Genomic DNA, 27,421 nt, shown 5'->3' with positions numbered 1-27,421 from the left:
TGTGGAAATGGACAGTACTAATTGGGTCATTCCTGCTATTATCAACACATAGTTCAGGTCTTTTTGGTTTCTCTGGTTAGGTTAGGTTAGGTTAGGTTAGGTTAGACATTTATACTGTACAGTACTGATATTAAGAGGAGTTATGAACGTTTTGGTTTTGTCAGTTTGTGTGTTTTTAGCCCACAAATTGCCTCTACTTCAAAGCCCTGCCCACTTTGTGTGATCAAAACTGCATGGGTGGTCACTATGAAATATTAACCACTATTTTTTTTAAAAACAATAACCGACTCAGACAGGGACATAGCAAAGTAGCGAACTAAAACATCAAGATTATATCTGAGAGTTTTAGAATTAGTTGATAATTAGCTGTATCATACACTCAGCTGTTATTTTTTGAAGATGATAATAGGAGACAACTATTATTTTTGGTTTAGTAAGGTGGAATCAAAGGCATTTCATTTTATTAACTCTCCTCCTTTAGTTGATAATCTTTCTTCCCTTTCTCTTCGCCACAATGTTGCTTCACTCTCTCTCCTTTACAGGTACTTTAACGGGCAATGTTCGGTGGATTTGGCATCCTGTGTACCGCCGGCAAGGCCGTGGGCTCGTAACACACGTCTTGCCCGCGGTGCCCATCATTTCTGTGTGGATGTCGGTCACACTAGAATAACCCATTATAGTACATCCTTCTTTCCTCACACAGCCAAACTGTGGAATGCTCTGCCTTCTTCTGGGTTTCCATACTCATACAATCTGTCTCACATTAAAAAGCTGGTTTTCCGGCATCTTCGTGGTGTAGATTAATATAACCTTTTTCTTTTCCATTTTTAATTTATTTTTATTCTTATATTTTCGCCCCCAGGCCCCGGTGTGGGTCGATGATCTGTGCCCGGGTGGACCATGACCAGTAATAGAAAGGTTTGGTTAGGTTTTGTGGTTTAGGTCTGGTAAGTTACATTGGTTCATTTTATTACAGTGACAAATATTGTCAGACTTGGCAAAACCAATATGTGTCCGAGTTCACTTTTTGCCATTTTTTGTGAGGTAAGAAAGCATTTACTTTCAATGGTGAATTTTCTTACAGGAAGTAGTTAAGTAGCACAAGTAGTGTGGACAACTACCATGATTTGTTGACGTCCTATGAGTACAGCTTGAGCCACTCGGGTGATGAAGGAGACACCTCGACCCTCAGCGGACATAAGCTTTTACTGTAAGGTCTTTCTTGGGGTCAGCATCAATGAATCAACTGTCTACCAATATGATCTGTCTCACATGTTATGCTAATGTGTTCATGACTTAACTAAATACCTCCACCTCCCACACACACGAGATGCTCCTATCAGATCACCTCCCATCACTGATAATTACTTCATCCATGAACAATATACACCACAAATTAAGGTACACTTTTTAAAACTTAAATTTAGAAACAATGAAACAAAATAAGTTTACTGAAACATACAAAAAAATAATAATTCTTGAGGCAAATGTCAAATATCCAGAGGTTCAGTCAACGCCCAAACTCCTGTTAGTTTCTCTTTATGTTCCGTCAATAATCACCCATACTGTTAGGAAAATAACTGGGTCAGAGCCTGAGATGGTGAGACCGTTAAGATAGAGCCACTTGCCTCAGCCTAGAGCCCATAATGGAAGATAATAGGCGGTGTCCCACTTCATGGCCGACAGATGTCTCCGCCTTGGTGTTGTTCTACAGGTTATTATCACCAACTCTCTACATCTTACCAATTGTATGCTTTATCTTAAAAAATTATATATTATTTTATTATTACTTATTTTTTGTATAATTTAACTCTTTAATGTGTAGTCTTACAGGAAAGAGGTGTTTTGACCTTATTCAAGAGGTCTTTGTTTATTTTCACAGGGATTCCACACTATTCCCTTTTCCCTGAATAAAAATCTTCAAGTGGATTATTCCAGTACTTATACGTTTTTTAATTAATTATATGTTTCTAGTCAGCTTGTGAGAGAGGTTAATATTTCACGAATACTCTATTTAACATTATCAGTTGGTCTAACAGCTGACTATACAGTTTCTTCAATGTCTGTCTGAGTTTTGACTTTACTTTCATCCTCTTCACAAATATATAGGTAGCTAATTATTAAGGTGTATAAACATTTATTAGCAAAATTGTCATAAAATTTCATATAGGTTCAGCATGTACTGGGTATAGACAATGCAGGTATGTAATAAATATAATTGAATGTATAGAAATACCTTCCTTCTTTGGGTAGACATTTTAACAAATCCATTATTCTACATTTTACTAATACAGAATCTGCAGATAGCATTTTAGTTGGGTGTTTCTTGCTGGTTATTACAAGAGTTTACAACTTGTACTCAAAAGTTGTTAGTTTGTAGCAGTTTAAGTATAGATGACTCCTCTACCTCAATCTGCCTTTTAACATTTCTTCAATTAAAAACTGAAAACATCCAGTAATCTCTGTATACAATGATTTAAAACGTTGCAGTACTCTCAGACGTTATGTTTATCTTCAGGTAATGAGGTACAATATGACATCTTCACCCCCACAGGGTCGTGACCTCCTGAAGGACAGAGGGCCGCCGCTACACCTGGGGGCCGTCACCTAATACTGTACGCAGCTCTCCACTTCTTGTGAACTATCTTAAAGCAGTAACATCATCACAAACTTATTAGTTCTTTACATTAGTTGATTAAATTCACTATATTCATTTCCATTTTTCCTTTGTTTGGGTATGACGACTAAATTCCTTGAGTACGATGAACCTCTTAATGTACCTTAGTGAACCCCATCAGTACGCTTAATTAACCCCTTCAAAACGATAATTTAATTAGTTTTATAATTTATCAAGTACACAAAACAATTCAAATACTTAACTTCTAGTAAGCAGGAATATAGTTAGTTATAATTTTTTAAGGTAGAAAGAATATACAGGAATTTACGTCAAATATAGGGCAGGAAGGACTGACCCGGAGCAGCCAGTACAGGGGCTAGACTCTCCCACCACCCATCTAGTCAGTTAACTCACTCTCAATACAAAGATAATAACTACCTGCATAACATACGAATACTTGTTCCTGTGTTTTTTTTGCTTTACCTTTACTGTCAAGTGTGCAAGGTTGTGTATCTCACGAATACCTGTGTGTTCACCTGTACCTTTGATATTAAGAAGTATGAAGGTTAAAACAAGATCTTTTGTTGTACCATTCCCGACCTTCACTACATAAGGGAACTACCTATTTAATTCCTTTTAGCAATTAAGAAGAAATGGTATCAATTACATAGTTGGTTTAGCACTTAAATCCCTACCATTTTTATGATAGAAATTTATGAAGGTTGAGCAAGACGGCAAACACCTCTCTCACGGATTCATTCATAATTTTATACTCACCTGTTGCAGCACCCAACCCGCAACGCGTACTTTAAAGGAACATGGAAGCGGTAATGACGTCACGGTTGTTCTTTGCGGCTATTGGTTGAAGTAGAGTACCTACGTCATATATGTTCAAGAGTGTGATTGGCTGACCCTCATTTCAACTGTTGTTTACACCTGGCCAACAGAGGGGCAGGTGTACGACCCACCATGTGACGCTATACACCTGTCTTACCTTCTAGAGACTCACTCGTAAGTCATACTTTGTGTAGTGAGAAGACATGAGACGTCTGGTTAGAGATAACAGTGAGATAAGTGTAGTTAGGAAGGTGTTTGGGAAAGAAGAATAAGATGAAAGTTAGATATGTTAAGTCTGAGAGAGATAGCTGGCCCCAGGATAAACCACTCTCACTCGCTTTCTTTTGACCCCAATACCTGAGTACTCTAAGTGAACAATCTATACTTAATGTTAAAGATACTGAATGTGATGTTTTGTTTCATAAGTCGAGAGAAAGTGAGGATTCGAACTACGTGGAGTTGTGTGTATTTGTATGTTGAGTGGGCAGGTGTAAAGGAAGGCGTATGTACCCTGCCCTGGGTATGTTGCCTGGGCGTATGTAAGTCTTGTGTGTATTTTGTTGTGTTTCAGTTATTTCAAGGGTAAAAATGACTGTTTGGTAATAAATACGTACGAGGTATTGGTGTATACAATATCCAAGACGTGGTAGTACTGTACACACACATGGAAACTGTTAGTAATTAATAGAGGCACTTCCTTTAGCATTCACCTTTATATATACCGCTGGGTACAGGGAAGTCACGTGCCCTTACTCCAGGCTGTGGCATATATGGGTAGCATCACCTCACTGCACACACTGGGATAATCCTCACATGATAATTACTATAACTTATTGGAGAAAATTCAAGTTGTATCTATATGCGAGAGGGGAGGTCAGACCAGCTGTAGTGTAGTGTGTGTACTGTACTGTACCTCAAGTGGGAGTTGTGTACACCAGTACTGTATTGTCAGTACTATTTGCAAATAATTTTAAATTGGTTAATTATTTACAGATGATTTAAAACTTAGAATTATTTGTGTATGATATGAAACTGTTACTATTACAATAGTGTAGTTACAATGCTTTGAATTTTTAAATTATATACACTAATTTAATTTTTCTTCTACAAATACCTGTACAGTATTGTGAAGCCTCAGTTAAGTTACAAATAAGAATACAGGTAAAAGTACTGTAAAATTATATTTTTAATTATCTTATAATAATATGCAAGTGACCTGAAACTTGAAGTGTTTTATATTGAGGTCCATAACATTACTTGCTTTATGTGCACTAACACACACACTTAACAGTATATTGATGAGAATACAACAGACTAGGCCAGGATGCTTTACCATGCTTAGTAATACAGTATGTTACTAATTTCAGTTAATCACACAAGTAACTAAATTACATGTTTTATAATCAAATTCCTTTCAGCAGACAAGCAGCACCTCCATCATGACAGCAACACAAACCAATGCTGGCCTGACAGCCCTGGATGGCTTGCCTAAACCATTTGTCAATGCCATGAGAACATTATTTGACATCATGGACGACCAGCGTTCAGGCTTCGTAAAGTTCTCAGGTGGGAGATTCAGCCTGTTGTTACCTTAGAAGAATTCATAATTATGTCTGACATTTGATACAGGCAAGGCAATTTGACCAAGGATATCTGACAGAGCTATCTGATGCTTATTTTCAGTAGGGTCCTTTACTTTAAATGCCAACAGCATCTGGTGTTCCAAGGTGGTCACCCATCCAAATACTAACTAGACCCAATGTTACTCAACAAAGGTGATTGGAGGAGAGGCGGTGTTTTCAATGTGGTATGACCATTATTGTTACAGTGACAGTACTATAGCATTGCTGTGCACCCTCCCCTCCCTGGAACATCACAGGGTGTTCAGAACTCCAAGCAACACACTTTATTTTCCGTTTTTTATACAACAATTTTATTAAATTTTTACTCAGAAATTGAACGTCGGTGGCAAGATGATGGTGCCCAAGGGATGCCCCGTGGAGTGCTGGCTAGCTTACGTAAGGTTACTCCACCTGATGGTTACCTCTCCTTCGAGCGCTTTTGTGCTGGCCTTCAGGTGAGACCTGTTAAACACAAGTTCTGTAGCTGTACAGTACTGATATTAACAGCTGTGTGCCAAAATATGTGGCAAAAAATGACACAAGAAAATAGAATTTATGTCTTCATTTTATTTGCCAATAATATTTGGTCGATCAGAATATTATTCAAATTGTTCCTCGTATAAACAGATTAGTTTATTGCGCAACAAGATGGAAGACCGACCAGTCAGCTCCTCCAGCAGTGTCATGCCACCACCAGTATCCTGTATGGGTCCCCCGCCACCGCCACCCCCACACTCTCGCCCACCATCAGCACCTCTTCTGGACCAGGTAAAGACACTTTGAACCTCCCAAGTTTACCTCATTATGCAGAACTGATGATCTAAATGTCAAATAAAATCACTTATTCAGAAAGAAAAAAAAACAACTACATTACAGTACTGGTTTCTCTAATATAAAGGTTGTGTCATAGGCTAGATCTGTTTACCCTTATTGATTTATTTCCCGATTTTAGGAGCAACATCCAAAACAGCCTCGAGCGACTTCTACAATACCCACAGCTGGTTTACGCCCCGGCATGGCTTCTTCCCAACATGGCCGAGCTGAGAGAACAATGTCCATGCCTCACCTTGATGAACCTGTCAGCCACCACGAACCAAACAGCCATCACAACTATGATCCTGATCCACGTTTACAGTCAAACAAACCGGACATTAAGATGGGAGTTGGAGGAATCATGACCCATTCCAAGTCAGTTGGAAATATGCCAGGCCCCCCCAAGCCTCCCCGAGTAATGGATCGTGATAGGGGAACTCACAGCTTAGATCGTAACTTGGAAAATCGCAGCGTGGGCGACCACAGTAGAATGACGAGTGATGTTCGAGCTACCCATTCACTGGATCGAGATCGAGATCGAGATCGCTCTGAAAGAAAGTGGGACTATGATCGAACTGAATGGACACACAGAGATCGGTAACTATCAAGTATTGGGCCCATTATGGAAATATACTTATAAATTACAGTTATTTAATATTTTTGTTGTTACTTTTCTCTTTGATACAAACTGAGCTTAAATAAAATATCTCGGGTAAATATAATACAAATTTTCCAACATAAATTCATAGGGAACGTAGTGAACACCCAGAGTTTAGGCGTGAGCGAGGCTCTAGTCTTGAACGTCTGCTGGACACAGATGATAAAGGCAGTTCAGTCCCACTGGGACGGGCTGGGATTCGATCTGCTCTTCAGACATGGCATAAGGAGAGAAGCAGAGGAGACAGTGGAGATAATAATAACAATAACAAGAATCTACATAAAAAGGAATTCAGAGAATCAAGGTAAGCAATAACCTTGATTCTTGAGCAACCTACAACATAATTGATATAGTACTGTACAAGATTGTATACTATTAGATATAGATTGGTGTTACATACTGTACTGTATTTAGAAGGACTGACATTTTGGTCATGCTCACTGAAATGTGACTCTTGTTTTGTTAAAACATTACCACCATTAATGTTTGTATTTAGATTTTTCTTTTCTTTTTATGTCGGTAAACGTCAGCTGTACAGTCCTACATATCTGGTACAGTACCTTGTATCCTCAGAGAAGTTATTATGTTTTGAGAGAGAGGAAAGGAGAGGAGATGGTGGCTGCATGTAGAATGTTGGCCATAGATCTCAGTCACCTTCACTATGAGTCTCTTAACTGTAACATTTGATGAAGACAACTTGTTTTGACTGGATAAAATATGTTCCATTGTATATGGTAACACGGGTGGAGAGACGCTCTTATGCTGATGCCTGCAGCTTTAGTTTGTAGTTTAAATATGATTACTTAAGACAGTATACTCTCATCTCTTGTGTTGAGTGTTTCATTTTGCTGAGTGTGACCCCATACAGTACTCTAATGTTTGTACTGTGTAAATTTTGTGAGCTACCCTCAGCATATCTATGGCCGTCATTCAGCATAGGTTTAATTATTATTATTATTTATTTTTTTTACATGTTCAGAATAACAATGTCAGTGGAACCTGTTGGACGGGGAGTTGGTGATGGAGGGGACAGCACAAGGGCGAGTGTAGGGACCCAGTCTGAAGCTGTTGCTGCTGCCGCCACGGCCACGACACAAACAACAACAACAGCTGCGCCAAGTGCAGCAGCACCCACACACAAGAAGTCCAGCAGGAGGAGAGAACCTAGGAGACACACCCTTCAGAATGGCATTGACTGTAGCATGGTAAGTCTTCTTCAGGGATGGGTCATAATACCCTGCAATTGCTAATGTAAAATATTTTACCTGATTTATGGAGGTTATATACATTGCAGGGCGACCAGAATCAATTGCTGTCATTCATTTATAAGTCAGATTCGGTATATTAAATATTTATTTATATTTTTGATGACAGTTGCGGCGCCTGAAACAATTGGAAGCAGAGCGTGACATGCTGATACAGGGTTATGAGGTTGTGGAAAGAGCACGTAACTGGTACAGACAACAGTTGCAGGCCATATCAGAAAGAATTCACTACTTACCACAGGGCCCACCCAAGCATGTAAGTTAAGGATGCTCAAGTGCTTTTTATCTTTGAAATTAAATAAATTTATTATGCTTTTTCCATTTGGTAAATGTTAAAATAAAAGTATCATTCTAATAATAATCAACCTCTTCAGGAACCAAGCTTAGAAGCTCAGCAAGAGAAGCTACACTTTCAGCTTGCTCGTATTCATGAAGTTAACGCCCATTTGCAAGCTCTTATGGAGGCCACAGAACATGGTCTTCCATCACACATGAACCTAGCCATATCCACCACCACTGGTAGTCACAGGAGTACTGGTGCTAGAGGTCAAGGTCCAGAACCAGAGGAACAGGAGCGGGTCGTAGGACGACTCAAGGACCAGAACCACCTTCTTACAGAGGTCAGTTAGCAGCCTGTCTTAAACAGTAAACTAATTATGTGGACCACACTGTAGTGTACTAATACAGTAGTATTGGGAAGATGTAGAATGAGTTGTGATAATAGATGTTATATTTTACTAAGGCAAAAGGTGTTGAAAATTTTTCAACAAATTTCAAATGCAAATTTATACATTGCTTCACAATGATTGATCTATGATATCAAACTGCTGTAAATTTAATGATTTATTTCCATAGGAAGTAAGCAGTAAAAGTGAACGCATCACTGTCTTGGAGCGTGAAAAGGCGGCTCTCTTACGAGAAATTTTCCAGTCACGTCCATCCCACCACCACATGCAAGCAGCGTCTGCTGATTCAACATTCATGTGATCAAGGAGGATTTTTTTGAAAAGAAAATTTTAATGCTCAATATAACACGTAGGTCTTTATTGTGAAGGATCAAATCCGCTCATGGTATGCTTATTTACACTACTAAAGGGCATACCTGAGATCGTTAACTTAAGGTTGGCATATTAACCTGTTACTGGATATATCATCACAAGTTGGGGTCAGTATTTTAAACTTCATGTATTGCTACATCACCAAAATAGCGCCACATAACTTCTGCTGAAGTATGAACTAGAAAATACTTAGTAGTGCTTTTCATATTATCAGCTCTAGAAGTATTGTCTACTGTACAGTACATGTAGCAGCTGTGATCAACCTGTTAGATACTATAGTTGGGTTGTAGCCTTCATGGCATTAATAATAATCATGACAATATTACAACAACAGATCGTGTTGCCCTAACTTCTTACGCATGTTTCAAATCCATCGTGCGCTTGATGACTCTTGACAGACTTCCATTTGCTCTGGCTGTTGCAGGTCACCAAGTTCATGTTCTTCTACTTGACCAAAAATTTGTTTTTTGCTCATTTCATCCATTCGTCTTACTTTTCGTTACTTTCTCAGAATCACTTGTGTTTCCTCGTGATCATATGAGTTGTGACTGCTGTACTGTACTCTTACATTTATCAAAACATTTCATATTTCCTTTGCCATTTTGCAGTGTCCCCGGTAAATGTGAACATACTACAGTAATTAAGGTATAGATGAACGTAGGTTACTGCAGTGAGGAGTCACCGATCTTTATTTAAAGCGGTCCACATTTGTGGATACAGAATTAATATTTTACTCGTTTTATGCGTTGACACAACAGGAGTTTCCTACCTAACACCATGCCAATAGGTGCCAATAATGACTTGATTTATGCCTGTGATTAATTTTTAAATTTAGGAAAATCTTTTTATTGCTTTAATCTAGATTCAGTAAGCTGTCTCATGTAAATGAGAGAGACTGATGTAAGCAAAGTCTGGATCGGTGAGAATTGGAGAAGCTGTTTCTTTGCTTCGTATAATTTGAAGTGCCTCGTGATCTCTGTGTAGAATTATTAATTATAGGAAAGATGTTAGCTGTTGACTGTATTATGTTTTACCCTAATACTGTACAGTATCTCCAAGTGTAATCATGTTGAACATGATATTATGCCATTCCTCAAATGGTTATACCACTAACCAAACACAAGTGCCACACTAACATTAAATGAATCCCTCTTCTCTTACCATTAACTCTGACATGTTAACTTTTTATATTAACTGAGAATGAACTGTCAGTATTGTTTGTTTTTTCATTAATTATATACTTTTTTACTTTTATAAAAGGTTTGCAAAAAAACCCTAAAAAATGCTTGAACGTTTGAAAACAAATGAAGAGTATTAAAAAATATTGTAATGGTGATGCAGAGTTCAGTGTGCATGATAACTTTGTGAGATGATGTTAGGTAAATAATAGTTTCTTTATTCCTCTTACAAATTTATAAAATCAGTCCACTTGCATCTAAGAAGTTGTAAAAGACATTGATGAACCAAGATTTGTTAAGTGTAGTACAGTATTTATTAGATACAATTTTGATATTGTTTAAATGTTTTGAAGAAAATTTGTTATACTCTACAATATTTATACAATAACAACATTAGTACTGTACTGTATTTATTAATTTCAAGCAATATTTATATAAGTTTAAAAAGAATTGTAAATGATGTCCAATTATTTCATGAGCCCAGCTAACATCATCTCCCTCGTCTAGCAATAATCATTTTAAATGATAAACGGTCAACATGACAATGACCAGTTCACATCGTACATCAGGTACACCTTGTTAAGCCTGCCCAGTGCTTAGGCCTCAATGTACTATGTGAGTGCACAGCTTTACTCGTCCACCTTGGAACTCGGCCCAGTTGTAATACCTCAGCATAATATGGGAGTTAATAGTGTCTTTACATATGTTTCTTCCAATTCACTGTTGGGAGAGTGATATACAGTACTGTACTGTACTGATATTGTAGAAATTAAGTTTTATAAGTAAACAAAAGTTGTATATTTTCAGAGCAATAACATTGGAATAGTATATTTAAAACCCTAATTTATTGTGTGATATATACACACAATAATCATGTATAAATTTATTAATGGGCTTTGTGCAAGTCTATCCTTTTGGGCATCTTTTAGAACCGTAGTTTGCAGTTATCATTAACTTTGAGAAATTGTTCCATCTACAGTTTATCAACAAACTGATACTGTAATTGGCATCAGTGTGAGTAATATTTAGTTAAACACTACTGTTCTTGTTTACCATAAATGTTATCCTCAGAAGACTCAGCAGTGTTTGAAATACGAATTGTAAAAAACTTTTTACTGCTGTTTCATGCTTGAATTAGTTATTAGTGGGGAAAAATGCTTACATAGTTAAATTATTTAAAAATACCAATGTTTTATTAGGATAAATCACATTCCATTTATTGTAGTCGAGTGATATGATTTTTTTATGATTATTCTTAACCTGGCCAATTTATAGCATGATATAATGCTTCTAATGCAGCAATATAGCTTGCCGTCCATAAACTGTGATTCCAAAAATAAAATTCTGGTCTGACCTCTTGGGATTTAATTTATATACCGTACTGTATTATGTAATTGAAGGGTGTGAGTGGCTCTTTGTTACTGTATGTTTAATGGTCTGCACAACAAGCATCAGAGGTGTATAATGAGCAAAGGTAATACTATGAGACTACAGTATGAATTAACTATAAAGAAATTAAAACACTGACAAGATGAGGTGATGTGTGGCCTCCCACGGGAAAGTTATGAAGAGTTTCTGATAGTTATTTTAGATATTAATTTGTTGGATTTTATTTCTATGAGTGTGCAGATTTCTTCATGGAGCAGTGTACTGTACACAGTTCGTAACCTATATGTCCAGGGCAACGTAAGACCCGCTGGTCCCCCCACACAGGCTTTTGGGGGTTATAATGTTGTGCCGGGCGTACACGTGGTCACCTATGTCCACGGCGCCCAGCAGGAGTGAGCGCTATTGTCTGAATCACTGTCCTCACCGCCTCAACAAACTCATCATCATCTGGGACTATTTCCTCCCAATTACTGTCTCCGTCAATGACACTCAAATCAAGCAACTCTCGATGAAAAGCACTACTGTCGAGGAGACAGGCGGGTCACAAGACATCGGAGAATGTGTATCCATCACGATAGCTGGTGCATAACTGGACCACAAGACTTGAGACGAAAATTACGTGCGAGTTGAGTTGCCAAATAAATATTTATTACATACAAAGTAGTTTATCCCGCCTAGACATTCAAAATATGCAGCGAAAATTAATAAAATTGAGGAACGTCGCCCAGTGTTGCCTTAGTGAACGTCACCCGGGGGTCACCTTAGTGAACGTCACCCGGGGGTCACCTCAGTGAACGTCACCCGGGGGTCACCTTAGTGAACGTCACCCGGGGGTCACCTTAGTGAACGTCACCCGGGGGTCACCTTAGTGAACGTCACCCGGGGGTCACCTTAGTGAACGTCACCCGGGGGTCACCTTAGTGAACGTCACCCAGGCTTTAAGGGTTAACAGCAGTGTACAGAATTATACATTCAAGATTAATGTTTTTAAAATATTTTTCTGATCCCAATTTTTTACTATATTTTCTAAGACAGGAATAATGAAAACTTGTGGAGAAATATACTTCTATTTTGATCAAGATAGACTGAGGGCCTTAGGACTAACAACCCTTCAGACAAGGCACAATGAGGCAGATCTCATTAAAACATTCAAAATCCTGAAAGGGATGGAAACCCTGAGTCCGGGCCATTTATCTGTGATCACAATTCATCTACAGTGTTCCTTATAATGTAACTTTTAAAGCTCGTAGTGTGCTGTCTCAACATCAAGACCCTCATCTACAAAACTCCTCGTAATACTATGTACAACTAATGTTAAAACTGTATACTGGACTGAATACAATTAAATGGTTATGCTTGTGTTGTACATCACAATACATAATTGAGGAACTACAGATAAACAAACTAAATAGATGATCTCTAAATTAAAATTTTTAACACACAATCTGCAGCAACAATAAAAACTCGAGATGTTCACATCTAAAACACAAACAACACAACACAACACAACACTCTGTTTCTAAAACTGACACTTTGAATATGACTCATTTGGACAGAGCAACATTTTACTGCTTGGATCACTATAGTGGTGGTGTATAAGCAATACTGCACTGTAAATGCTCTTACTCTCTTGAATTGCTACACACTTTTATAACCTCATAATTATCTGCGAGAACCACCAAGACAGTAAGGCCTCAGTGATGCTTCAAGCCACATACCAATATTTAAAGAGAATATCAATATAAAAATCTTACAATGTTCTCCTTAACTCAGAATAAGACACTGGTGGGAACAACAAACTGAGCCATATAAAACTATGGCTTCACAGTGCTGTGCTACACCACAACAACCTGGCACACATTAAAATATTTTTCTTCGCCTCTCAATTGAGGCGCTCCCATTGATAGGGACGAATCAACCAATGGCAGCGCCTCAATTAAATATTTGGCCAACATTCACCAGAAGTTTAATCAGAGTCAGTCAATCAATTTCTTTTTATGTGATTAATAAGATTTTTACTTGAACCATAAATAGTAAATGAATCTAAGGCAATTAATTTCTTAGATATTGAAGTTTTTCTCGAGAGCATACTGAGTGGAGCACAAACAAGCCTCCAGTGATGAGGGGTTAAGTATAAATTATTCACGACTGAGTATAACATAAACCGTCCAAACCCCACAGAACCTCACCTAACTTACCCAAACATTTAGATTAAGTTAGGTAGGGTTGGTTTATGTTGTAATTTGTCTCGAATAATCTGCGCCACTGTCCCCCCGCCGGATACCCTCTGTATCTGTTCACACGATCACAGCTCTTGTTTGTGAAGAATTTGACCTCATTTTTGGTAGAGGCAAAATCCACTGAACTATGTGTGACTTCATCATTTTCATCAAGCACCAACTGAACATTTGTTTTGTTTATATAAGTTAATAATAAGACAGTACAGTATCTGAATAACTGAAAATACTCAATATTGTCATAAATAAATAGTATGAGCTAAAGTAACCAAGTGTCATGAAGTATCTAAGTACTGTATCAACTATCTACATAATCTCTGAACCTCTACTTCTAATATGACGGTGTCTGCAGACGAATGAACATCTGATAAATTGTAAATATAAATCAATAACAAAATGAACACAATGTTACCTATATTGCACAACACTGTATAGTACCTTTACTAATGTATGCCGGTCTCCCAGGCCACCTTTTACCTCTTATGAAACATTTTAACATTCATCATTGTGTTAATATTATCTTCTGTATTTGTGCCAAGTCTGATGAATGAGTCTGTCTCTGAGCAGTAAGAAATTATAGAAACTTTGGCCAGATGGATGGAGAGAAATCCTACATTGTAGACCCTGATGGTCAACCCAACTAATAAAAATGTAAATTAATTTAAATAAAACTTATGACTCTTAACAATCCTACTTGTTTTCCCTGCAATACCCATTAACTCTGTCCTCTACAACAAGACCCCTCAAACTGTTCACTTCCTCATCCTTACTGCACTACAGTACAGTACAATACTTGGCTTTCACAGCACCTTATTTTGATCACCTGCCCAAGGTGTGAGTACCAAGAGAACACACATCAGGACCAAGATAATTCAACAGGCAATCTTCGTATCTTAATATATTTCTGAAGTTTATGAAAATTGTCAATAGTTATTTTTTGGCAGTAAATGATGTTGAGTGTCTCAAGTGGGTTATTTAAACGTATCACATTCCTGATTGACTCGATGGTAATGTTATTGCACATGGTCAGGCTGAGGATTTTCAGGTTAGGAAGTTTACTGGTGTGGGCAATTTCAATGAGAATTTCATCAGTGAGGTTATCTTGTGCCACTATAACTATCTTTTCCAGAAGAGGTGATCCAAGCATAACTTTTAAGCTCTCTGCTGGCAATTGAAAATCCATTTCTTCTTGAGAGTTGTGGATGTTGACGGACTTCAGGTGACATAATCTAGGTTTTATATTTTGTGGCGTTGAAAAATATTTTGCTGCATCACAAGTGCAAGAATTGACACCGTGTATCCCTAATACTTGCAATTCTGGACAAAGGTACGCTATAACAACAATATTTATATTGTTTACAAACTGAAGCTGAAGGTTACGCAGGGTTTCGCCATGTTTTTGTAACAAAGGTAAAATCTGAAGGAAAAAATCCACTAAGTCATATTCATCAAATTGTAAGACAAGATCTATCACATTATTGAGAGTCGACAGAGGCAAGAGACTGTCGGGTTCAACGTTACCAAGGTCACGCAGATGCACATACTGAATATTTGGACACAAGTTAATGGCTGGGCTGATGAGCTGAGCATCACCATACTCTCCCAATCTTCCACTGCCAAATTCATCACTTTGGAGGAACCTTAACTGCAGCGGTCCAAGCTCAGGTAATGAACCTCCAGACACTTGAGCCAACTCTGTCATTGTATCTCTACTTGCCTTTAACTTTGCCACAGCATAGAGCAATGCTGAGTGAGTTACTTCTTGTAAATTTGGCATGTTTACTAAGGCACATTGGATCCCTTTGTAAGTGACGGCGGTGCCGTACAGATCCAGTTTGATTAACGATTTTGATATGTCTGGCTTCTCTTTAGGATTAATATCAGCACTCATAACCCCGTGACACAGGCTGGAGATGCCCATGTCTGTTACACGTGTGTCAGACAGATTCAGAACCCTGCCAAATAAAATATCATCAATCATACTGGACTAACACAGTTATGTCATTAGCTTATTATATACTATTCAATTTGACTGTGAGAAATATATATAACAGGCTTCTGAAATGGACATTTTTTCTACAAGGTAAAATCTTCATAATTCTACATGAATATTCTGAGTTATATGAAGTGATGATGTACTGTACAGTAGGAGAGGCAGATGCTTCATGTTCTTAAGTGTGTTGTGTGAAGTGATACTACAATTACTTACCTGATGTGTTTACAAGAGGAGGCAATAACACTGATGGTTTGGTCGGTTACATTAGTTTGTGATAAGTCTACAGTCTGTAGGAGGCTCAGGGACCTAAATACTTCATTCAGTGTTTGACGCGGCAGAGTCCGGCCTTTTAGCCCCAAGTGGCGCAGTTTCTGGAAGGGATGATGAAGAACTCAGGATATTCTCCACCGGTTTATTTACTTGCATTCAATATAGCCAATGCCAGCAGGCAGGACTGAATGCTTTAAGAAAATAGAAATACCACAATTCCAGGTAATAGTTTAGTCTGTGCTATATCTCCCTCATATATTCTACCAAAACCCTCTTGTAACTTTACCTTACAAAATAATTTATTTTCAGGTTTCATTCAATATTAATGCATTCCCCTCTATCAAACTGTATCAGATAGAGTAAAATGAAATATACAAGTAGTGACAGTAATAATATCTACCATCTATATGTGTCACAAAATACATAAATCTGATTTCTAGTTTAGTGGTTCAGTGTAAAGAGCATTCCACAGGGCTCACCTTACATCGCACAGCCAATAGAGATATGATGAAGCCAAACTCTGAGGTGCAGCGACTCAGCACCAGACGCTCTAGTTGATAGAGAAGCAGCAGGTGTAGGTGGTGCTTCTGTAACTTGCCTGAGGTGTTCAGTTCCTCTATTATGAGCTCAATGAGGGAGCTTGCTGTAAAAGGTGATGAGAGAGTAATGGAGTGACCGACAGATAATGTTAACTAAGTCCTGTAAAGAGTTAAGGGATCACCTGAAGATTACCCACCCACCATATTTCCCTTTAAGATTTACCATTCCAGGTAGGTAGCATGAAAGTGTTTAATCATCAGGTGATATAAGCTGGGGGGGGAGGGGCTAGTTTTCAGATGATCCAAGCTAACATATAATAAGACCATTCATACAGTCCCCATAACAAATCTATGTTAATTGGGTGTGACATACAGGTATTATTACTGTATACACTTCAAATTACCATACAGTAGTTCCTTAGTTATGACTGGAGTTTTGTGACCTACACTTTGATCATATGAGAAGAATCACTATACCTTGGGTGTGAATGATATCAGCATTATTAACATACATCATGAATGCACTCATCTCTCACCAATATGTCAAGGTTTAGAGTCCTGCTTGGCTCACACAAGAAGGGTGTTATTCAGTGTGACCCTCACTATTAAACATCACACATTTCTCAGTCTCTGGTTTCCTCCTGTAGTAACACCAGATAGACCAACTGCCTGAACAGTAAGTAAGTTGATAAGTGGTGAAATTTATATATATAAAAAGAAAGGTATCTTTAACAACTGCAATATTGGTTAATGTGTGGGGATGATATACTGTACTTACGTAAGTCCTCAAAAGGTCCAATAACAAACAAGTAACGTCGTTTCTCATCAAGCCAGTTGTGGATGTAATCTTTGCACCAGTAACTGTCCATGTGTTTGACAATGCTATGTACACATTGTTCCTTCAACGACACCGGAGGTTTTAGCCGAGGCATCTTGTGAGCTGTAAGATGAGGGAGATGAGTTGTACACTGTCTTCAGTAAGGTGCTAAAGAGACTCAGATATTCATGAAGTAAAATCGTCAAACAAGTTTATACCGATTCAGCATATACCGTAAATATACGTATAAACAATCCAGGCATACAATAGACAGACACAGTGCAGGTATACAGTACTGTGGGCAACACTTCACAGAGGTTGGCAGAATAACACGAGCCTTAAAAATGTAAACAGCAGTGGCTTTGTTTTCAAATAAAAGCTGGCTGGTCTGCCAGGCTGAGAAAGAACACCCGCAGCAGAGAGAAGCCATCTTGCGACCAGCTAAGTGACACTCAGATGTAAACTGTCTCCCACCAAATGTACTGTACTGTCTTAAGCAAAATCGAAAAGTAAAAAAAAATCGACAAATATAAATTTGCAACAGAAATGTAATAGATAGTTACTTGGGCTCTTTCTCCCTATATGAATATTAATATCAAGTTCTGTGGTGAACTTCTCTGAATCTCAACCAAACTCTTTTTCTTATATTCTAGATGGAAGAAACTAAATTTCCTCTACATAGAATTTCTTCCCTAAATTTGCTCCCTCTAAAACAGGGGTTCTTAACCTGGGGTCCATGGATGGGCTTCAGGGGGTCCGTGAAGGTCAGATAAAAATTTAACATTTATATTCACTATATTTTTATATTAAGTTGTTCTATTTTTGTCAATATATACCAGATGTTATGTATGTATTTTTGGTTACTGAAGAAAACCAGTAAATCTGTAGGGTGGCATGGGGTGCTACTGTACACGGTCAGGTAACATACAGTCGTCATCGTCGTCAGGTTTTGACTTCTTGAACGTTTACTTTGTTCATACTTTGTGTATGTCATACACTGTATGAGGCAATGAATTTTCAATAAAATAAAGTATATTCATTGCATACAAAGTTGTGTTTATGCGCTTATGTGCATTTTTCTAGGGAGGGGGGTCCATAGCTTTCACCAGATTCTCAAAGGGGTCCGTGGCTCAAAAAAGGTTAAGAACCACTGATCTAACAGGACGATGGTGTAAGCTATAACTTTACTACTACAGTACAGTATTACACACTATATACAATACCTGTACAGTAATGTCTTGTACAATCTGAACCAAAATGTACTTTATGAGTGTGATAAAGATAGATTGATACACAGATACTGTATAAGTAGATATTGATAGTTAGATGGATATGTAGGCTGGCAAATAGATAGGATAAACCTGGAGCAAATGACCAACACCATAACACATTTGATTTTGTTTAATTTTTGTACAGATGTTCTTTGGACGATCGTAATTAATAAAAACAAAACAACAATGCACGACTAAGAGGACCTGACCTAACCAACCAAAGAAACCAACCTAACCTTACCTGCCCCCTCGCCATATTAAACTGAACGTGTTTATTTTAATATTTGTTACCATTAAAGGCAACTTTGTGGACACACGGTGACTCAACAGATTTTTTGGTAAATTAATTTCTTCACGTACAAAGCACATACAGACATCATTTTGGTGTCGTATGATTGGTTTTCAGTGTTTTACCTCACAATTTCCCTCATCCTTCATGCCCTGCCCACTACAGGTGATTTATGATTATATAGAAAACTAAAATAAATAAATAAATAAATACATATACAGTAATTAAAATAAAAAGGTACCGCCTCTTCTAAAATACTTATAAGGATAAGAACATTTGTGGAAAAATAAATGAAAACAACTCCTTCTGGTGTTAGCCGTCTGCTCTGTTCTGTTCCAGTATTACCATAGATAGATATTTATTAATTAATATTGACGACTTTCCCGTCACAACCTAATTTGTTTTGAGGGATCTTTATTTACTATATTTTCATTGTGGAGTTCAGATATGATATTAATTTCTTGGGTAAATGTCTCGTTTGGTAGATAATTAGACCCTATGCTCGCACTAGCGGCACTACTCCATCTTTTGTGTTGACACAACATTAAGGTGGCCCGATCAAAGCTGCTTGGTCTGTGCGGTTTCTCTCACATCCATAAAAGACGTAACATTACACCATATCATAGTAAGTTCATTCTGTTTAATATGCCAGGGGGTCCGGGGGGCCGGAGCCCCTGGCTAGAAAGTTAGGTAAGGTTAGGTTTTTTTTGGTTAGGTTAGAGCGGTATTCTAACAATGCTTCGGCCGTTTGTGTTTCTCATCAACCGAAGTTAGGTTAGGTTAGGTTTAATTTAGAAATAACCTCATTTTAACAAATTTGCCCAAACTACGACAGTGTCCGCCGCAAAACAATGAAATTGCAGCATTTTTAAATTCATTTTCCCTGAAAAATCGACAACGGGACAGTCGTCAATAATTACCTATTTATTCATTAAATTCGTCATACAAGTTAAATTGGCCGAGTTCGTATATTGACAGGTAACTCCCCCTCAACACCTCACCTTCACTTGATACACTATTATTGACGGGAAACACCAGTACCCCCACCATAAGACTCACTCTGTCAGTGCAGCCAGACAGTAGTTAACTTATATCCGGTGGTTGTCTCCTTCACTTTGTTTACCTCCTGAAGTGCGAAAAATTACACAAACACCTAAATCAACTGGAAGACATTAGATTAACATCACTCTCTATATTTCAAGGGAACATTCCTCATTTATATATGTAATTGGAATATTTATATCAACTACATTATTTCTTTTCTGGAAATAAAGATAAAGGAAATTTTCAGATATTTTAAACAACAGGTTTTGTTTTATGTTTTCATCTTATAGTTCCATTATTATAAATCATAAATTTAATATTAAACTTAATATTTATACCTAAGTCAGAAATATATACTTAGAAGATTAAAGTTCATATTAATTTATTCTCTTCCTGTTGCTCCTTAGTTTTCGTGTTTCAGAAAGACTCCTTGCTTACCATATGACGTCACATTTTGACAGCCTTAACTTCTTTGTATTTATTAACTCCATATGTAGGTGCTAGAATCTCCTAACTATCTTATAGTATATTTGACTACATTTTCTACCAAATTGAATATTTTCTCGTTATAAAGCATCATTAATTTACATATGAAGTCGCATGGTTAATCTTAAATCTTCATTATTAAAAGTTCCCAGAATCACATGATATTACTAGTGTCTGAAGCTTCCATTATTATTTACTATAACAATTTGTGTATCTTTCATATATTTTCCGTATTGAAGTATTGAGATGTTTTAATTATATTCTCAGATTTGTTTCTTAATGATGATGATTCTCAGAACTTCATTTATTGTCTTCATTGTGTTTACTCATTTTTATTAATTAATTTCCTTCACTGGTTGTCTCAGGCCCACAGGTATACATAATGTCTACCTAACTAACAATAGAACATCCCCTAACTAATGCTAATACTCCTTCTTACTAACTGAACTTTTATTTTTCTCTTTTGATTGCTGTTTTATGATGACAACTAACAATAAAGGAACCTCGAATGAATTCCCATACCAACTAAATGTTTTTCAATATTATGTATCAATATGTTTTTGTGAGTTCTTATTGTTGGTGGTTTGCCTGACCCTGAGCTCGTGTTGTCAAGTTATGGGCCACACAGACTTTGCCTTCACTGATAATTACTTGGGAGATCGGTCACGTCTCTGTTAATTACTGTTGGCAAGTACTGGGCATGTACCGGCTCCTGAATGTACCTGAACCTGCTCCAGTGTTGGTCAAGTCGAAAAAGTTACTCCCCACAGTTTTCTGGTTTGAGGCTTCTTCAACCTTGAGCTGTGATGAAAGTAAAGTATAAGCTAGGCAATTTCAGGCGCTGTAATCTATCAGGGTAGCTGAGGTGCCTAAATGCAGGCGCCTATCTATCTGTCTATATATCTATCTTAATTTAGTTTTTACTCAACTACAATAAAGTATTAGTGAAACGATTGTGTGTGTGTGTGTGTGTGTGTGTGTGTGAAAGTCAAACTGAAGGACGACTATTATCAAACAGCTCCACCATATCACTCCTTAAGACAGTATCTACTAACACTTAACACTTATCAACTTACACTACCAGTTGGGGGCCATATTCACAAAGGTTCGTAAAGTATAAATATTTCCTCGTAAGTTAAGATATAGTGAAAATCATACGTAATTGGTTATCGATTGAATCCCATCTATACATCCTTGTGTCTACCTACTGCCAGTCTGTGTCGATATCTATTATAGTCAACTCGAGTTTATTTATTGATCTTGAATGTTGCTCTTAATTATTGTCTTTTAACGACCTATTGAGTTATCTCCTTGAGTACCATGACTTAACCCCTTGAGTACGTGTTTTTATTGTGGCTGTGATTGCGTGTAGCTGTATAAAACATCATACCAGTTTTTAAATCACACCGGAGGGAGAATATGAAGTATACTGTATATAAATAAATACAAATTGGGGCCCCAGTTTAACATAATACCCACCTACCTATTGGAACAGGTGTTATAACCCTTCCCCTCCCCCCTATCATTGATATTATCTCCGTGTTCATGTTTACCTATGATAGAAAACACTGAAGGGTGAAACGTCTGTGAATTTACCTCTAACTATCAACCATATCAGCTGTGTGTGATATGCCCTCGTGTGGTGGGTAGCTGTGGTGGTGGTAGAACACACAGATTCAGTTTTCTCCTGGTAGCCGTCGGGAGAAGATCGTGGTTCCAGAATTACTTCGACATTTCTCAAGACCAGGTACCTCACCATAGTTATCGTTACGTGGTTAATAAGATAAGAACATAAGGAGTCTGCAATAGGCTGGTGGCTTGTGCATGGCAGGGCATTACAGCCACCCTCTCTCGCCCATCTGTGTGTGTTTATTTTAATGTATTTTCTTACTATTTTGAGATTTTTTTTTGGGGGGGGGGCAGCTTAACCCATTTAGTACCATTTAATTTAACCCCTTAGCCACGAGGAGTTCACCCCTTGAGTATGATGATTTAATCCCTTGAGTACGAGGATTTTAACCCCTAGAGTACTTGGCCGTCACCACTTGAGTCCAATAATATGGTAACTTTTCTTCTTGAGTACCATGTCACTGCTCTGTTTACAACCATCCCTTATCAGTCATAATTATTATCTATCTAACCTATCTTTTCCAGCCTTCCCGCCTTATTATTATTATTATTACCATTATTATTATTATTTTATTATTATTATTATTATTATTGGTATTATTATTATTATCGGTATTATTATTTATATTATTATTAATATCATCATTATCATCATTATTACCTCACTATCTCTCACTTTCCTCAGTATTAAAGTCGTGTACAGGTGAGAGAGGCCAGAGGAGGTATGGTTGGTTATTGACTGACCTCTCGAGAGTGTGTGGTGAGGTCATCCTTGAGATCTAGGTCAGGTGCAGCTTCCCATGTTGGAGGATGACAAACACACACACACACACACACACACACACACACACACGCACACACACACACACACGTTAGATGAAGTCGATAACGTTTTGGCCATTTTGTCTTATTTTCAGTGTTTCTATTAGTGGATTATATTAGCAAGATTAACCTAACCTAACGCTAACCTAACCTAACGCTAACTTAATCCCCCAGGTAGTGTTAGGGAGTTTAATCATCAGGTGAGATAAGCTAAGAGGGTGGCTAATCTTCAGGTGATTCGGCTGTGTTGTGTGTCCTATTGCAGGGAATTATGTTACTGCGTATACATTCCCAAGCCAAGGTCAAGACGGTCGTGTGTGTGTGTCCGTGTGTGTGTGTGTGTGTACATAACAACTAACCCGTCACTTACATACTTACAGACAAGAGGTGATGGCAACAGTGTGTGTGGTAGGGGCGGGTGTGGTAGGGCTGACCACCGCCACACTGCTTCAGGAGGCGCTGCCGAGGGCCTCTGTCACTCTCATCGCCGACAAGTTTGGGAGGGACACGACCAGTGATGGAGCTGCCGGTATCTTCAGGCCTGGTCTACAGTTCCAGGGAAGCTCTCCTCAGATGACCAAGTGAGGGAAAGAGAGAGGAACTTTATTACCTGCTGATGCTGAGAGAGAGAGATATATAAATTTGTAGAGAGAGAGAGATAGAGATGGATTTGTAGAGAAAGAGAGAGAGAGAGATGACTTTGGTTAGGTTAATTTTAGATTTTTTTTAGATTGCCACCGAGGGGGCTAGTTTATTGGGCACCTCCTTACACCCTGTGCAAGGTGAAGCGTAGAAGCGTTTACAGCGCCCATCTGGGAAACATGCTGAGTTCATGCTTGCCTTTATGACTCATGCATTAAGGGCGTAAAAGCCAGAAGGATCATGGGTTTTGTCAGCAAGTTACATAAAGTGACAGAATGATGAGTGTGTGTGGGGTTGATCTCTGTGAAATCGGAAAAGCGTGGTGGTGGTGGTGGTGGTGGTGGTAGTGGTGTTGGTGGTAGTAGTGGTGGTGTTCGTGGTACTTCTCTAACACGGTACACATCTCCCTGCAGACAGTGGCTACAGGACTCCTTCAACTACTACCAGCGTCTCCTCAGCTCTCCAGACGCCGCCACAGCTGGTGTTAAGCACGTCACCGGCTACCACTTCTCCTCCAAGTACCCCAAGATCGTCCATGTGAGTCTTATTAACAAGTCTTATTAACGAATTTTATCAGTGAGTTTTATTAATCAATCTTCTAAGTCTTATCAATGAGTGTGATTAAGTCTCATCATGACTACAGAACGAGCTGATGAAGCCCATCTTGGAGGAGTACCGTGAGTGTACCCCGGAAGAGCTACGTCAACACGGCCACAAGTACGGTACATTTATGAAGACTTTAGTGACAGAGTGCCGCCGGTACCTCCCTTACCTCACACGCAAGTAAGTGTCACGTCATGCAGCTATACAGGTTGTGATTGGTTGGTGGTTAGTGACGTCATGTTTGTAATAAGTATACAAACCAATCAAAATCAAGATGGTGAAGGACATGGTCGAGTTGTGTTTTTGGTTGGTTGGTTGGGTGTTGTCTTGAGAGATGCTGAACCAATCATAGCCTGGTCTCTATCTCTCCACACGGTTTCTAGTGAGACAAAACAAGTTCTCTCTTTATCTCTCTATGCACGTTCTTACATAGTGTGTGTATTCCCGACAGGTTCGAGGCAGCAGGGGGGGTGGTGGTAGAGCGTCACATAGACAGCCTGGAGGAGCTGGCTGGTCACTACGATGTGGTGTGTAACTGTTCAGGTTTTGGTGCCAAGGAGCTGTGCCATGACCTGACTGTGACCCCCATCCGCGGCCAGGTCTTCAAGGTCAGTGTCACCCCAGCGGTCATTATTTAACTGACCCAAGCCTACCAGTCCAGGCGGCCATACTGAATACTAATAACTCAGAAGTCTTGTATAAAGTATGGCCGGCAGTACACTCGACTACCTTACCTCCCCAACTTGGTAACTCAAACTCAGATTCTTGTCACATGTCTACACCAGGAGTTGGGAGACATAACGACATAGTTTATATAAGAGAAATAAAGTCTTAAGCACGGCTCTCAGTGTGTCTCGTCCAAGGTCTTTTGTTCACCTCTTAGATGTCTTGCTACCCTCCTCCTCCTCCTCCCACACGCCTGCAACACTCGTAACTCCCTTCACCCTCTCTTATAGGTTCATGCTCCCTGGATCAAGAATATTTACTACGAAGACTACGACACCTACATTATCCCAGGGTTTGACCACATTACCCTGGGGGGGACGAGGCAGTTCGACTCTTACAATGCCGACATTAATAAGTACGACGCTTTGGGCATCTGGGAGCGGTGTTTGGCTCTCGTGCCCAGCCTCATGAAAGCTCAGGTGATGTTGTGATGATGTATGATGTTATATGTTGCTATATGACCCCACAGTGAAGATATCTTTTTGGGAGTGACTGTTTTTTTTACATTACCTGGTTGACTAATGAGTTATGTGACGACAGGTGATTCAGGAGTGGGTGGGATGGCGACCTTACCGTCCCATAGTTAGGGTGGAGAAAGAGGTGATGACTTTTGACAGCGGGAAAACTTTGAAGGTAAGTGTCTTGTAAATTAGTCCCTTGAGTGTGTGTGGGGAGGAGGGTTAACGGAAACAGGGTGAGAAAGGAGAGGGGGAAGGGAAAGAAGAAGAGGGTGGGTAAAGGGGGAGAAGGAGGGTTAAAGGGAAGAAATGTAGGTAGAGAAGGAGGGGTAGAAAGGGAGGGATAGAGAAAAAGGGAAAAGGAAGATGATTAGGTTATATGTAGGGAGAGGAAGAGATAGAGCACAAGTGAGGAGAGAAAGAAACAGGAAGAGTGAAGGGGAGAGGGAATGAAAGGTAGGAAAGAGGAAGATGATAATGAAGAAAGAGAGAGAGAGAAGAGAAAAACAATACAAGGAAGAGAGATAATGAGAAGAAGAAATGGGAGATAGAGAAGGAAGAGAAAAAGTCATAGATGAAAGGAACGGAGGATAAAGAAGGAAGAACAGAGAAAACGAGAGGAGAGAGATTAAGAAAAATAGGAATTTAAACCTAACCTAACCCAACCTCCTCCCAACCAAACCTAACCTAATCTAATGAAACTCAACCCAAGCTAACTTAACCTAATCCAATGATGCTTAACCCGACCCAACACATATTAACCCAACCACACCTAGCCTAATCTAGTGTAAACCTAACCTGACCTAACCTGACCTGACCTAACCTAACCTAACCCATGTTATTTATCACCTGGTGTGGTATCGCTTAACCCTCCGTCACGGCCTCTTACAGGTGGTACACAACTACGGTCATGGCGGATACGGTGTGATGACGTCCCCAGGTACCTCGATGACCGCCGTCCAGTTGGTGAAGGACCTGCTCAAGGATCCCCGGGCCAAGCTCTGAGGGGCGTGTGGTGAGGGCCCCTTGATACGTGTGTGTGATGAGGGGTTCCTGTGGTGTGTGGTGAGGGCCCCTTGATACGTGTGTGTGATGAGGGGTTCCTATGGTGTGTGGTAAGGGCCCCTGGCGTGTGGTGAGGGCCCCTTGATACGTGTGTGTGATGAGGGCCCCCTGATTCGTGTGTGTGTGGGGGATCTAGTGATGTGAAGGTCCCTGAGATGTGGTGAGGGCCCTGAGGTGTGTGGGAGCCATGATAATGTGAGGGCCCTGCTGACCACATCTGGGGGCCCTCCATGAAAGCTATTCAGTGTATAAACATCCCTGCAGGCTATGACTTAACCCAGGCTCTTCTGTGATTGGTTGTCATTTGTCATCCATTTTGTGTGAGATCATTAGGCTGTTCTCCAATTGGCTGTCGTCACCAGGTCACCACATGACGTCATCCAGTATTATACATCACGGACTTATTATTTTGGTTTGTTTAGAGGAGAAAGAAATTAGCATCACTGTATGTGTGTATGGTTTTATGTATGTATGTATGTATGGTTTTATGTATGTATGTATGTAATAGCATCATATTATTATACACACACAGTTAAGCACAACAATAAAACGAAACTCCTGTAACCTTCTACATAATAAATTGTAATAAAACACTATTCAGCTCAGTGTCCGTCTTAAATGACTTGACTGACAGATGTTTTTCCCCGTAATATTATGTGAGGGAGATATTCTTGTACCACTCAGTTATATCATTGGTTACTGGGAGAACCTATTGCCATAGTAACCTCTCCTCGCCCCTCCCCTCCCCGCCCAGCCGCTCCTCGCCCCGCCCCTCCCCACCGTCCAGCCGCTCCTCCCCCCATTCCCGCCCCACCTCACTCCGCCCAGTTGGTCTTGAGAAGTGGTTATAAAGATGCCGTGTGTATGTGTATCACTGTGCGAGTGTGTGTGTGTGTTTGTGTGTGTGTTTGTTTCTGTATCAGTGTACATGTAAGTATGTTCCACGTATGTTTATGGGAACAGTTTCAGGTGTGTTAGGAACATATACCAACACACCTGAAACACTCTGACACACACCTGAAACACTCTGACACACACCTGAAACACTGACACACCTTAAACACTCTGACACACACCTGAAACACTGACA

General features: G+C 39.2%; 4 protein-coding genes across 14 annotated transcripts in view; 2 read left to right on the top strand and 2 right to left on the bottom strand.

Moving 5' to 3' along the window:
• The window catches only part of LOC121879914 (DENN domain-containing protein 1A-like), a 35,059-nt gene extending 33,340 nt beyond the window's left edge, over positions 1-1,719 (bottom strand). For all 7 annotated transcript variants that reach the window (XR_006091467.1, XM_042386714.1, XM_042386719.1 and 4 more), the window contains exon 1: positions 1,629-1,719. Coding sequence is in view for 6 of the 7 variants with exons in the window: in XM_042386714.1 (XP_042242648.1) it covers positions 1,629-1,645 (17 nt within the window). In the remaining variant the exon portion in view is untranslated. The remainder of the gene's footprint in view (positions 1-1,628) is intronic.
• Positions 1,720-3,480: 1,761 nt separating this feature from the next.
• LOC121879908 (suppressor APC domain-containing protein 2-like) lies at positions 3,481-11,403 on the top strand. 4 transcript variants are annotated; one of them, XM_042386698.1, is made up of 10 exons: positions 3,481-3,628; positions 4,873-5,020; positions 5,407-5,531; positions 5,704-5,844; positions 6,029-6,486; positions 6,639-6,851; positions 7,527-7,752; positions 7,922-8,068; positions 8,187-8,432; positions 8,668-11,403. In XM_042386698.1, the coding sequence occupies exons 2-10, from the start codon at positions 4,894-4,896 to the stop codon at positions 8,797-8,799; spliced, it is 1,815 nt and encodes a 604-aa protein (XP_042242632.1). In that variant the 5' UTR covers positions 3,481-3,628; positions 4,873-4,893; the 3' UTR covers positions 8,800-11,403. The 4 variants fall into 4 exon arrangements, with proteins under 4 accessions (XP_042242632.1, XP_042242631.1, XP_042242635.1 ...); XM_042386697.1 differs by having other exon boundaries at positions 3,532-3,628; positions 4,876-5,020; XM_042386701.1 differs by lacking the exon at positions 3,481-3,628 and adding an exon at positions 3,674-3,993 and having other exon boundaries at positions 4,876-5,020.
• Positions 11,404-12,490: 1,087 nt separating this feature from the next.
• LOC121879909 lies at positions 12,491-19,999 on the bottom strand. 2 transcript variants are annotated; one of them, XM_042386703.1, is made up of 5 exons: positions 19,916-19,999; positions 17,258-17,419; positions 16,420-16,583; positions 15,884-16,041; positions 12,491-15,629 (listed from the first exon to the last, which is right to left on the bottom strand). In XM_042386703.1, exons 2-5 carry the CDS (start codon positions 17,409-17,411, stop codon positions 14,531-14,533), a joined length of 1,575 nt encoding a protein of 524 aa, XP_042242637.1. In that variant the 5' UTR covers positions 17,412-17,419; positions 19,916-19,999; the 3' UTR covers positions 12,491-14,530. The 2 variants fall into 2 exon arrangements, with proteins under 2 accessions (XP_042242637.1, XP_042242636.1); XM_042386702.1 differs by having other exon boundaries at positions 19,858-19,973.
• A 2,031-nt stretch (positions 20,000-22,030) lies between these two features.
• LOC121879920 (D-aspartate oxidase-like) lies at positions 22,031-27,394 on the top strand. Its single transcript, XM_042386730.1, has 8 exons — positions 22,031-22,133; positions 23,218-23,418; positions 23,893-24,016; positions 24,123-24,262; positions 24,534-24,690; positions 25,039-25,227; positions 25,349-25,441; positions 26,158-27,394. The coding sequence occupies exons 2-8, from the start codon at positions 23,228-23,230 to the stop codon at positions 26,269-26,271; spliced, it is 1,008 nt and encodes a 335-aa protein (XP_042242664.1). The 5' UTR covers positions 22,031-22,133; positions 23,218-23,227; the 3' UTR covers positions 26,272-27,394.
• Positions 27,395-27,421: the final 27 nt, after the last annotated feature.

Source organism: Homarus americanus, unplaced genomic scaffold (assembly GCF_018991925.1).
Source record: "Homarus americanus isolate GMGI-L3 unplaced genomic scaffold, GMGI_Hamer_2.0 scaffold29478, whole genome shotgun sequence".
In the NCBI taxonomy this organism is placed as follows: Eukaryota; Metazoa; Arthropoda; class Malacostraca; order Decapoda; family Nephropidae; genus Homarus; species Homarus americanus.
This window is presented reverse-complemented; position numbering and strand designations above follow the sequence as displayed.